At 62.2% G+C, this 13377-nt stretch overlaps 1 protein-coding gene across 1 annotated transcript in view; it reads right to left on the bottom strand.

Moving 5' to 3' along the window:
• The window catches only part of KCNQ1 (potassium voltage-gated channel subfamily Q member 1), a 217301-nt gene that overhangs the window by 37624 nt on the left and 166300 nt on the right, over positions 1-13377 (bottom strand). The window contains exons 12-15 of the mRNA XM_070427109.1: positions 11681-11756; positions 11404-11498; positions 10876-10922; positions 10408-10469 (exon numbers count right to left, since the gene is read on the bottom strand). Of these exons, the coding sequence (XP_070283210.1) occupies positions 10408-10469; positions 10876-10922; positions 11404-11498; positions 11681-11756 (280 nt within the window). The remainder of the gene's footprint in view (positions 1-10407; positions 10470-10875; positions 10923-11403; positions 11499-11680; positions 11757-13377) is intronic.

Below are 13377 nucleotides of genomic sequence, written 5' to 3'. Positions count from 1 at the left end.
CCAGTTGGGGGGCGTGCAGGAGGCAGGCGATCCAGATTCTCTCTCCTCATGGATGTTTCTCTCTCCCGCTCCCTTCCTCTCTGACATCAATAAAAACAGATCAAAAAAAAAGAAAAAGACACCGGAAAGAAACCACAGAGGAAGGGGGTGCCTGAAGGCATCTGATGCCTGAGACAGCTTGGTGTTCGGGGTTCAGTCTCCCAGGCGGTGGGCGCCGGCGCCTGAGCCAGGTGCTCCCGGCGGAGCCGACGTGGAGCTCGCATTGCAGCGTGAGGGGTGGGGAGCAGCCGACGCCCTAAAAGTCCGTAAGGAGAGCGGCCTTGCGCCAGGAGGCGTGGACAGCATCTGCCCGGAGAAGTCATGCCCACAGATGGTCCCCACCAGGCCGGGGAGCCCCCATGCACCCCAGCTGGCTGGTCTCGGAACCTCGGACCCCAGAGGGTGAAGTCCGGGCTGGCAGGCCTCCCGTGAACCGCGGAGGAAGCGGTAAACATAGGTCTCCCCCCAGGACCTCGAGTCCATCCCAGGCCTCGAAAATTCCCACAGATACATTTCAGGATTCACGGACGTCCGATTTACAAAGAGCAAACCCTCAGAGGGAGCGAGCAGCATGAATGACAGCCGAAGGCGGGCACACAGGGCAGACCCCATAGAGACCAGCACTTGCAGGCGCATTCTCTCCCTGCAAGAGGTTCCTAACGTTTAAATACACAGCGGAGAGAGAGATATTGTAAAAACGACCTACTGTGCACGCCCACGAACCAAGCAGAATTCCCACAAATAGAAAAAAAAACACAGTAACTGGAATTTAAAGTTCTTTGACCAGATTTCACAGCACATTAGACACAGCCGGAGGAGCGATTCGCGAATTGGAAGGTGGAGCAGAGGAATTACCCGAATACAGAATAGAAAGAACAAAGAGATGAAGACAACAACGCAGGGCGATTCCAAGACATGGAGGGGCCTGAGCTGGTCTCCCACGTGTCTGATGAACGTTCCAGAAGGAGGCAGTGAGCACAAAACCCAACGAGATAAGGGCCGAAAAAAACTGGAAAACCGATGCAAGAGGCCAAACCAGGGATCAAGGAAACGCGCTGAGTTCCAAGCAGAACGAACAAAGGAAACTCATTAACACGTCAGCGCGAAAATGCGGAGCCCTGCGGTCCAAGGAAAGGCCTTAGAGCCCGCAGAGAGCAGGGGCGCATCCCGCCCGGCCGGTGTGCAGGGGTTGAGCGCCGACCTATGAACCAGGAGGTCACAGTTCAGTTCTGGTCAAGGGCACGTGCCCGGGTTGCGGGCTTGATCCCCAGAGGGGGGCGTGCAGGAGGCAGCCGACCCGTGACTCTCTCTCGTCATGGATGTTTCTGTTTCCCTCGCTCCCTCTCCCTTCCTCTCTGATGTCAATAAAAATGTATTAAAAAGGAGAGCCCGCCTTCCTCCCAGGGCCGCGGCCCACCTTCCTCTGCTCTCAGCAGCGGCCGGGGACCCCAGCAGGGGGACGGAACCAGCGAGCGGAGGGAGAGCCGTGTGACTCCCGAGGGCCTGGAACTGAACACCGAGTGGGAATACTTCCTAAGAACAGCAGTAAAAAACAGTCATTTCAAAACAGATAACGCCTGCGAGATCTCGATTCGCACCGAAGGGAGAATCGAATGAACTCTTCAGCTGGAAAAGGCCGAGACGTAAGATCTGAGATGGAAAACAAACCATGAGACGCGACAGAGGCAGCGGCGGGGCCATATCGAAAAACGTATTGATCGTGTAAAGCGCAACCACTTATGAACCGCTGGGTTGGAAAATGACACGATGGCACCAGCATGGACAACAGCAACGCGTGCACGTCAGCAGGAGGCTGGTGGAGGTGCGTGCTGTGAGGTCCTTGCTTTGTCACCCAGGTGCAGACAGCACTGAACTCTGCTACAGGCCCTGTAGAATGTTCCAGACCCGCCTCTCCAAGAATGGCAATAGACTGCCTGGCTTCAAAGCCGGTAGAAGAAGGAATGGAACGAGGAAGCATCCTTCACCCAGCAAGAGGCAGGTAGGAGGAGCAAAATAAACATGAAAAAGTCAAAACACATGGCGAGAAGTCAGTCCAAATGTATCAGAAATGACGCCGAGTGCAAATGCATTAAGTAATTTTCAAAGCCCGTGGACCGTCTACAAAAGCCACCTAAAATGTGTATGCAGAACGAAAAAGAATGTAAAAGACTGATACCAAAGTCAGAAAGAAAAAACCACCAAAAAACCCACAAGAAAACTACAGGTCAGTATCCTTTGTAAATAGCCCCGGCCGGTTTAGCTCAGTGGACAGAGCGTCGGCCTGCAGACCAAAGGGTCCCGGGTTCGATTCCGGTCGGGGGCATGTACCTCGGTTGCAGGCTCCTCCCCGGCCTGGGCCCTGGTGGGGGCGTGTGCAGGAGGCAACCCATCGATGTGTTTCTCTCACATCAATACTTCTCTCTGTCTTTCCCTCTCTCTTCCACTCTCTAAAAACCAATGGGAAAATGTCCTCGGGTGAGGATTAATATATATATATATCTCCATACCCCTAATAAATAGACATGCAAACATTCTTTTTTTTAATATATATTTTATTGATTTTTTTAAAGAGAGGAAGGGAGAGGGATAGAGAGTTAGAAACATCCATGAGAGAGAAACATCGATCAGCCGCCTCCTACACACCCCCTACTGGGGACGTGCCCGCAACCAAGGTACATGCCCTTGACAGAATCGAACCCGGGACCTTTCAGTCCGCAGGCCGACACTCTAGGCACTGAGCCGAACCGGTTACGGCAACACGCAAACGTTCTTAACAAAACAGTCGCACACCAAATCCAGCGACTTATCAAGGAGCGGACAGCCCTCTGCCGAGTGGGACGTAGGCGGGGGGTGTAACGTTCCCGTCAATGACTGCGTTACCCCACATCCATAGAACGAGGGGCCTGTGAGCGAGAGAGGACAGGAAAGTCAAGGCACCTGGACTGGACGGGAAAGCGAGACCGCGGTGGTCACTCGGCGTCCTACCTGTAAAGCACCTTCAGGCACCAGTCACGGTGACAGCATTTACCAGAATCCACACCAGCAAAGCCTCCGTTTACAGGCGTGCGGCGGACAGGTAGGTGCAGGTCTACACACCAGTAGGAAACAATTTGAAAACGAAACGGAGAGAAAACACTCCCGTTCACAATAGCAGCGGAAATCATAAGATGTCTAGGATACATGTGACAAGAGGGGGGTCAGACTTAGTCAGTGGGAACGACCAGACGCCCCTGGGAGGCACTGAAGGACAGCCCGCCAGTGGAGGGAGGCACCGCGTCGGACAACCCTTGTCGAAATCCCTGCAGTTTGTCTGTTTTGTAGAAATTGACAAAATGATTCTAAATTCATAGGACTGCCCTGGCCAGCGCGGCTCAGCTGGGATGAGCGTTGTCTTGTACACCAAAGGTTGTGGGTTCGATTCCCGGTCAGGGAGTGTGCAGGAGGCAGCCCATCAATGCCTCTCTCTCTCTCTCTCTCTCCCCTTCTCCCTTCCCCTCTCTCTCAAATCAGTAAAAATCATGTCCTTGGGTGAGTATTAAAAAAAAAAAATTCAGCCCGGCTGGTGTGGCTCAGTGGTTGAGCATCAACCCAGGAACCAAGAGCTCGCCGGTTCGATTCCCGGTCAAGGGCACATGCCCCAGTTTCGGGCTCGATCCCCAGTAGGGGGCGGGCAGAAGGCAGCCGATCCGCGATTCTCTCTCATCATGGATGTTTCTACCTCTCTCTCTCCCTCTCCCTTCAAAATCAATAAAAACACATTTTTCAAACAATTCACAGGCCTTAGAAATGGGCCAAACAATTTGGCCAAGAATGGAACTGGAAGGCCTGCGTCACCCCGTCTCCGACTTGTCACGAAGCGACAATAACCAAGGCAGTGCCGCCTGGGACTGGGGACGGGCGCACGGAACCCAGCCGACGGGTCAGAAATGACGCCGAAGTCGACGCTGCATTGATTGTTGACGACTCGATGGGAGGGAACGGCCTTGAAGAAAGTGCCGAGGCTGCTGAGACCCACCAGCGAGCGAGGGAAGGGAAAAGAAACTTCGCTGGGGTTCCCCCCGCCCCCCCACGCCCCCAAATCCACTCCGCAAACCACAGCCCATGTAAGAGTTAAAGCTGCAAACCTTCTAGAAGAAAACGTTCATGACCCTGGATTAGGCGGCGGCCCCGCGACACGCCGTTAAAGGCGGGGGCCGTACGGGAGCAGAGAAATTGGACTTCATTAAAATTTAAAACTTTTGTGCCCTAACAGACACGATTAAGTGAGTGAAAAGGCCCCCGAATGGGAGGAAATATTTGCAAGTCATATATCTGATAAAGGACGCGAAGCCAGACTATAAACAGCTCCTCGGGCTGAACAACGGGACCAACTGCTTAATTAGAGAATCGGCGCGAGAGTTGAATAAACATTTCACTGGAGGCGGCGATGAATGGCTAATAGGCACATGAAAAGTTGCTCAACATCGTTAGCGACGAGGGCGATGCAAATCGGGCCACAATGAGCTGCCACGACACACTCGCCAGCGCGGCTCCCATGAAAGGGCCGCCGAGACGGAGGGAGCGGGACCCCCGCACGTGACTGGTGGGAAATCCAGGCGGCCAGACCCTCGGGAGATGGGGGGCTGCCTCCCAGCCAGCGACACAGAGGCCGGCCCCACCGGCCGGCGTTTCCAGGCGCGGGCCCGCGCCTCGACCGGCGGGAACGTGTGTCCACACAAACACGGCAGACAAAGGTCCGGGCGGCAGGGCCCACAATAGCCCCTCGTTGGAGACCATCCAGACGTCCATCACCGGCCACGGGGCCACCACATGTGCCTCGGCGCACAACGGAGCGCTGTTCTCCTGCCGCGGGGACCCCCGGGCCGCCGTCCCTGTGAGAACGGCCGGGCGGGCGCGGGCCCGGCCAGCCGTTTGATGCCATTTGTGGGACGCGGCCGGAGGGGGCAGGGTTCCAGCTTTAGAGAAATGGAAGGACCCCGAGACAGAGCCGGTCAGCGCCTGGCCGCGGCCGGGCCGGGGGCGGGCGGAGCTGCAAGGAGTGGACATGGACTTGGGAGCGGCGGGGCGGGGAGGGCTGGAGAGGCTCGCAGACCCGGCCCTCACGGAGATGCGTGGCGCGTTGACATTGGGCGTGTTTTATGGCAGAAGCGAAATACAGTTTATGACGTAAATTATGCCCCAGTGAAGCTTTCACAAAAAAGAAGTGCAAACAAGACGAAGGCCGTTCGCCATGGCAACAGACAGTCCGGGGAGCAAGGCCACGGGAGACAAAGGGGGCGCTGCCGCCGTAAACGGGGGGCCCGGCGCCCAGCGCGGAGGGCGGAAGCGTGAATGTCACGTGAGCCTGACCTAAGAGGACGGTGTGCGAAGCCGACATGGACAGAAGCACGGAGGAAACCGCCCAGCGCTCCCCGGGGTCGGGGTCTCCACCGACGGAGGCCGTGAGGGCGCCCAGCGAGACCGTCGCCGTCAGAAAAGACGAAGCACGGCCCCTGGGGACGGCACGCGTGGCCCTCGAGAGCATCCTGCTGAGCGAACTAAGTCAGGCGGCAAAAGCCAAGAGCCGCACGATCTCACTCACACGTGGGACCTAAAACGGAAACTCGCGGACACAAACAGCCGTGTCGTGGTTGCCAGAGGGAAGCGGGAGGGGGAGGGGTGAAGGGGGCCTAACATATGGTGACAGGCGACGACTTGATGCCCTGGCCGGTGTGGCTCAGTGGATAGAGCGTCGGCCTGCAGACTCAAGGGTCCCGGGTTCAATTCCGGTCAAAGGCACCTGCCCGGGTTGTGGGCTCAATCCCCAGGGTGGGGGCTGCAGGAGGCAGCCGATCCATGATTCTCCCTCATCATTGATGCTTCCATCTCTCTCTCCCTCTCCCTTCCTCTCTCTGAAATCAATAAAAACAAATTTTTTTAAAAAAAGATGATTTGCCTTTGGGTCGGGGGGGCACACGGGCACCATACAGATCTTGCCTCCTAGACACCCACACCTGAAGCCTATGTGACCCTGTTAACCTAGGTCACCCCAGTAAATGGAGCTAGAAACCCCCATTCCGACGAGGATGTGATTTCACAAACAGTTAACAAGCTGTGGACAGAGCACAATGCTGGGCCCAGCCGCCTGGGAACCGCTCCGCACTGGACGCAGGAGGCGCATTTACAAGCATGGAGCGTCCGCCACGCCCCCCCCTCCCCCCCGCACCTCCTCAAAGGATGGCCCGCCTCCAGGGCCTCCTGCGCCCACAGAGCAGCGACACCACAGAGACTCAAGTCCCACTGCAGACAGATCCGCGGCCCGGCCTCCCGGGAGAAACCAGAGGCGGTGCCAATGGAGACGAGAGGAATCCGCACATGAGCGACCATGAAAAGTAAACGCTGTGTCATCGCAGCCGGGAGCCCGGCCAGCCCGTGCGGCTGTGGTTGAGCATCGACCTAGGAACCAGGAGGTCAGGGTTCGATTCCCCGTCAGGGCACAGGCCCGGGTTGCGGGCTCCATCCCCAGTGGGGGGCGTGCAGGAGGCAGCCGGTCCGTGATTCTCTCATCATTAATGGTTCTCTCTCTCCCTCTCTCTTCCTCTCTGACATCAATAAAGATATACACTGAGTGGCCAGGTTATTATGACCACCCGAGGTTTGTAGGCAAATTAGCTATAATTTCGCGCTGAAGTTGCTAGAGGGCCAGACCATTACAAACATCTGAATAGCACAGCATACCTAAGTATCGCTGCTGATCAGGTTCATCCTATCATGTTGATGGCGTATCCCAATGGAGATGGCTTCTCCCAACAAGACAAGGCGCCGTGCCACGGTGCTCATATTGTGCGGGAGTGGTTTCAAGAACATGAGGGAGACTTCACCTTGCTCAGGTGGCCTCCACCATCACCAGATCTCCATCCAATGGAGCATGTGTGGGACGAAGTTAAAAGAGCCACCAGGCAGCTGGTTCCCCAACCATCAAATCTCACAGAACTGGACGGTGCTATCCATCAGGCATGGTGTCAGATTCCTCGCATCACCTGTCAACATCCCGTGGACTCAATGCCAAGAAGAATCGCCGCAGCATTGAAGGCAAAAGGTGGCCAACGAAGTCCCAATGGGGTGGTCATGATACTCTGGCCACTCAGTGTGTTTTAGACACGGGGGGGGGGGGGGGGGGGGTGCAGTTTGAGTGGCATCTGGAGGGAAAATGCATCTTCCCGTTGGAACTCCACCTAGAAAGCTGGGGCGCCTGCGAAGCAAGGGTGACCCGACCTGGGGACCGAGGGCGGCGGTGCCTGAGGCCGAGTCCCAGGAAGGAAGACGGAGAGAGGGAACGAGGGAGAACGGGCCCTCACGTGGGGTCCGCGGGGCGGGAGGGCGTTGGAAATGTGAACAGAACGGGCACATCGCCGGCCAGTGTGGCCGACAGAAAGACAAGGAACGGCCCACGTCGGCAGCCTGGGCCCGGCTGCGGATGACACGGGCGTGAACGTGCCAATGAACTTGGGTTCCCAGGATACGCAACTGATGGAGACAGACGGACGGACGGATGGACGGACGGAGAGGGGCCCGAGGACCGTCCCACACCCACTCTGGTCGCGGCGGCCGAGCGAAAACCTTCCCACAAAGAAGCCACCAGGCCAGACGCCTCCGCCCCTGTGTGCGAGGGGAGACGCGCCCCAAGCCCGCCCGGAATATTCTAGAACATGGAGGGGCGGAGCACCTCCCAGCGCATCCTCCCGGCTCGCTGCCTTTGGGACCGGACCGAGGAGGACAGAGCGGGAAGCACTCGGTGGCGTGCGCGTCTCCCACACAGACGTTGTCACAGGAAGACAGCTGAGCAAGCGGGGTTCAGGGTGCTCGAGGACTGACACACAGTGTGAAGGGGGGGGGCGGGGCCGCGGCCACAGAGACGTCAGAGAAACAACCGCAGCACAAGGGATAAGGCCCGTGCTCAGCAGGGAGGTTGGGGCTAAGCTCTGTGGCGGGGGGGGGGGGGGGGGGGGGGAGTGAAATTGTTGGGGTAACAGGAGCTTGGGGTGCAGTTGTAGGCCTGGGAGACGGAGGGAGAGAGCAGGAGGGACAGTGTGCGGACAGATGCCAGGGGGACTGGGCCTGCCCGGTGTGGGGCAGCCTGGGTGGTGGTGGGGTCCGGGCTGGAGGGCATGCCCCGGGCGGCAGAGGATGGGAGGAGGGTTAGGGGGTGGGGCCCCTGTCCCCCCACCTCTGGACCGGGGCCTGGAAACCCCAGGCTTCCCTGAGCCCGTCTCTGAGCCACAGACACTTCCGGCAAACGCCGAGAAGGGGCCCTCAGGCCCACTGCCCTCTCGGTCCGGCACTCACTCCACCTCGAAGGCCGAGCTGGGACCAGGGCTCGGCAGGAAGGAGCGTGAGGGCCCTGCCCTCCCCGCGGCCCAGGCCTGCGCATCGAGAGGGGCTCCTTGCAGGGAAACTGAGGCACCTGAGCAGCTGAGCCCGTCTTTCCCCGGCAAATGGACCCAGGCCGCTGCCCCTCAGAATGATCTGCTCCCAGGAGTGGGGGCCGGCGACCAGGCCCCCCAGAGGCCCCGTCCCATCCCTCCGAGCCCCTGGTCCTGCGGCTGAGGCCCAGCCTGGGCCGGGACCCTGTCACAGCCCCGGGTCTGAGCTGATGAGGAAGCCAGTGGGGGCTGGAGCCCCGGCTGCCCCCGCCAGGCAGGCTCCCTTCTGGCTCCAGGCCAGCGGGCGGGGGGCCGGGAGGGGGAGGCGTGGGGGCCGGCCGGGGAGGGCCGCCGCTGGCCCGGCCACTGCTGCAGGCCCGCTGGGCCCGAGGCCGGCAGCCGCTGGGTTTCCTGCCCCGCTTCCTGCCCCCGGTCAGCGGGATTGTGGGGTTGTTTATGGTCCCGATGGCGGCCGTGATAAGCGATAATGTGGGCCCAGGACGTGCCACGGTGCCCTCCGGCCCGGCGAGGCCCTTTCCCAGGGTCTGTCCCCCAGGGGGGGGGGTCGGTCAGCACAGGGTGGGGCGGGGCAGGCCTCTCCTTTGGTGCCTGGATGGACAGAGGGGCTGAGACCCAGTGGGCAGCGTGGCCCTGCCCACTCCCCAGACCCCAGGCAGGTGACTCCACCTCCATGGGCAGCACAGGGGGTGAAGATGGCACAGACCAGTCCCCCCCAAGTGCCACGTGTGCAGAATGTGGCTGGTCCCCCGTGGCCCACCACCCTGACCACGGCCCGCCACCCTGACCACGACCCGCCACCCTGACCACAGCCCGCCACCCTGACCGCGGCCCACCCAGGGCTGGTCCTGCTAGGCCCCTGGGTGGTATCACTCCAGCCCTGGAGGGTCACTGCTCTGGGGGATCCTGTCACCTACCCGCTGTCACCACCCAGAGGACACCAGGCTCCCGGGTGTGCTGAGAGCCGTGGGCAGAGCCCTCAGAAAGGCTGGACAGCCGGGCAGGGGAGGGAGGAGGGCGAGCACATCTGGAAGGTGAGAGGGGGTACCCCAAGGCTGCACTCAGGGTCCCCCCAGCAGAAGCTGCCGTGGCCAGGCCAGTCCAGGGCTGGTGAGGAAGCTGGGGTGCCCTGGATCAGCCCCTGCCTCCTCTGGAAGCCCCAACATAGGGTGCCCCGCTGTCCTGGGCTCCGCCCCCACCCCCCCACCCCATGCGCCCTGCAGGGCGTGCCCACCCTTTGTCCCTGCCCCAACCTCCACAACTGAGGCCAAGGACCCATCCACGAGTGGCCGAGCCCAGGGCCCCCGGCTGGCCTGGTGGGCTGACCACTCCGGGCTCCGTTCCCATCCTGCCAGACGGGGCCATGCCTGGAAGGGGTGGGCACCAGGCCGCTCAGGCCCGTGCTGACCCAGGGGCCAGGCCCAGCGTGGGAGCCCACGGGCACCTGGACAGCGGCCTCCCTTTCGGCCTGACCCCGTGGACTGGTCTTGGGGCCCCAGTGGTGCCGGTGAGGGGTCCGGAGTGGATGGGCCGCACCCCGCCTACCCAGCTGCAGCCCACGAACATGGGCCAGAGCCCGGCGTTGCCGGGGAAACGAAGGGCAGCACCCCCTGCCCAACCGAAACGCCTCTATTTTTAGCCCCAGAGACTCCGATAAAGTCCGCGCAGCCCCAGGAGCTGCTCGCAGATAACGCCGCTCCCACAGACTTCAAAGGCGGCTCCCAGGCCCCTGGGAGAGGGCACAGGGCCCAGCGGGGTCTCGGCCGACACCCCCACCCCCCAGCGCAGTGGGGACCGCATGGCCCCTCCCCCACGACGCACCCCTGAGGTCGCGGCGTGCACGGCTGGGGAGTGAGCGGCTGCTCGCGGGGGGCACCGTGCAGGCCCCGAAACGCCCACTGCCCCCCAGAGCCGCGCCTGGACCCCCACGCCTGGACCCCGCGCCTACCTTGTCTTCCACGCGGTTCAGGCGGGCGCCAATGGTGTTGCTGCCCCGGTCCTTGCTCTTTTCTGGGGGCAAAAGATTGTATCAAGAATGTGCGTGTTGTGGGGGGGCAGGCCAGGGACCCCGACTGTGTTTGGGGAGAAGCGTGACTGAGGGGAGAGGGAGCCCACGGGGGAAGGCTGAACCCATGACCTTCTGTGGCAAGAACGTCAGAGGGTGCGGGTGCGGTGGGTGCAGTGGGGTGTAATGAGATGGGGTGTAGTGGGGTGAGATGGGGTGCAGTGAGGTTGGGTGCAGTGAGATGAGGTGGGGTGGATGTGTGGGGTGCAGTGAGGTGGGGTGGGAACACCATCCCCTGCCCCTCTCTGGCTCCTGCCACCCAGTGCGGAGACCCTGGGCCGTCTGATGGGGTGGGGAGGGCAGGAAGGGGCTGGCGCCCGCCGTGCCCAGGGTGCTGTGCCCGGAACCCACCTGAGACGGAGATGAAGAGGGAGGGCTTCCCGATGGACTGGTCCAGCCTGGGAGGGAGACAGAGAGCCGCTCACGCCCGCCTCACCCGCCTGTGGGCGAGCAGACGGCGATGTGCCCAGCGAGACGACAGGCCGCCCCCCCGGCCCCCGCCGCTGCCCCAGACCTGCCCGCTCCTCCCAGACCCCAGGCCCGCGCTCCCGGGATGGAGCGAGGCCCCAGGTCGGCCCCGGGGGGGACACCGCTGGTCTGAGCCTGCTCAGGCCCCGGGGCCTCCTGCTCCCACGTGAACAAGCTGCCAGCCTCCAGGTCAGAACACCCCCCTCCCTGTGGAGGCAGGGTCCCCGCTCCCATCCCAGGGGGAGGCCAGGGTGGGCGTGAGCCGGGCAGGGTATGCTGGGCGGGCGAGGGCTCCTGGGCTGGGCGGCGGGGATGGACCTGCAGCTCCGACAGGGGCAGGCAGGGGCCCGCGTGGAGGGAGCCCGGCGTGGAGGGAGCCGTGCCCGGGGCCTGCCGTTCTCGGGCGCCCACCTTCTCTGCAGCTCCTTGATGCGCACCATGAGGTTGAGGTGGCCCTGGGAGTACTGCTCGATGACGTCCCGCACGTCGTAGGGCTTCCGGGCTTGCTGCGGGCAAAGGCACAGTCACCCCTCTGCCCCGGCTCCGCGGGTGCGGACGGTGGGGCTCTCGGGGTCTCTGAGGGATGGAAGGAGGGGACCCGCGGGCGGGACAGGCACCCATCGCCGAGGGCATCTCTGCTGGGGGCGCCCGGCACCTCTGAGCCAGCGGCGGGTGTGAGCGGACTCACCTGGAACTTCTTCTTGGCCACGAAGTACTGCATGCGGCGGATGACCCTGATGGTGGCGCGGTGGTGCTCCCGCAGCCTGCGGGGCGGGGGAGGCGTCAGTGCACCGCGTCGGGGTGCGGCCCTGCCCCGTGCCCCCCGCTGCGCGTGGCCGGCTAGAACCAGGGGCCCGGGGCTCGCGTGGCTCCCCCTCACTCACAGCAGAGCCACGGACACGTCTCTCTATGCTGGGCCCTCAGGGCCCACGTGTCTCGGGAGCGGTGGGAGCAGGCACGGCCGGGGCCCCTTTCAGCCGGACGCGCCGTGCCCCCCGTGGGTGGGCGTCTGGAAAGGGCGGGGCCTGCAGGACAGGTGGCCGAGGACGGTCACTACTGAGCCTCTCGGCCCCGTGTCTAAAGCTCCTTCTAGAAACACCGTCGACAGAGACACCACAACCCATGAGACGCGTTTGCAGAGGAAAAAGACGGGAAGGACTCGGGGCTTCGCTTCAGGTTCCGATGTTCATTCCGACCAAACCTTCTGCTGAAACCGCCCAAAGCCAGACCCGCCGCACGACCCCCACCGCTGGTGACAGCCTCGGCCCCAGCCCGCGCCTCCGGGGCAGCCTTGGGGTCACAGTGTGGACACAGGCTGAATGGGAAACGGCCCCTCGGGGCTGGTGGAGAAGCAGGGCGTCAGGGTACACAGATAGCAAGGATTTGAGGGGACAAGATCCTGGTCAATGGGGGACCCCAGAGAAGGGGCGCCTGCCACGCAAGGGCCCTCGAGGCATCTGTGAGTCAGGTGGCACCGGCTGGCGTGAGATGAACTGAGCTAAAGAAGCTGCTGGGAGGTCAAAGCTAAGCAGAGCCTGCCGCAGACTCATGGCCCTGGGAACTGGGGTTCAGGGTCTACCAAGGAGGGGGCTTCACCTGAGACCCCCATGGCCTCAGGTCATCTCCGTCCAGGCCTGGACCAGGGTGCCCCGCCTGCACCTCCGCAGCCAGGGGAGAACCGGTCACCTGGGAGGAGGTGATGCCAGGGAGCCCGGCCTTGCCTCAGCCTCCAGAGACCAAGAAACGGGGGGAGTGGGTCCTGGGAGCCGACCTGAGAGGCGGAGGCTCGGTGACGTCCATGCTCTCAGCTCCTCCCCAAGAGAGACCCTTTCCCAGCACTTGAACTTGAGATGACCTTGAACTTACCGAGAGGGGAAGGATGCTTGAGGTCCCACTGTGTGTCCCTCACGTGCCCTGGGGACCAGGCGAGCCAGCCTGAGCCGGCGAGGAGGCCCCGCGGAGGACGGAGCTGCCCCGGCCGGGAGCCAGCAGGCCGTCCGCGACCACCCGCCCTGAGCAGCCACCCCCGCCCCCGCCCGGCCAGCAGAACCGCCTCCCCGCGGAGCCCCCTCGCCGACTCTCACCATCGTGAGCGGCAAGAGCTGTGTTAAGCCACTAACGTTGGGTGTGTTTGCTACAAGCAGTAGATTCCAGGTAAAGAAACGGGGAATTGAACTGTGACCTCCTGACTCATAGGTCAAAATCCCCAACCACATGGAGCTGGTATGGGGCCCAGGCACCGGGCAGCGGCTGGAGGAGAGGCCTGTCGCAGGACGCCGGCCCGGAGCGAGAAGCCGTGGCTGCCTGGGAGGGTGCGGGAATCTGTGGCGGGGGATGTAGGAAGCTACGGCCAGAGGGCGAGCTGCGGTGGCCCGAAGATGGGCG

This window comes from Myotis yumanensis, unplaced genomic scaffold (assembly GCF_028538775.1).
Source record: "Myotis yumanensis isolate MYYU_CA2020_CCGP unplaced genomic scaffold, mMyoYum1.0.hap1 SCAF_10, whole genome shotgun sequence".
Classification (NCBI taxonomy): Eukaryota; Metazoa; Chordata; class Mammalia; order Chiroptera; family Vespertilionidae; genus Myotis; species Myotis yumanensis.
This window is presented reverse-complemented; position numbering and strand designations above follow the sequence as displayed.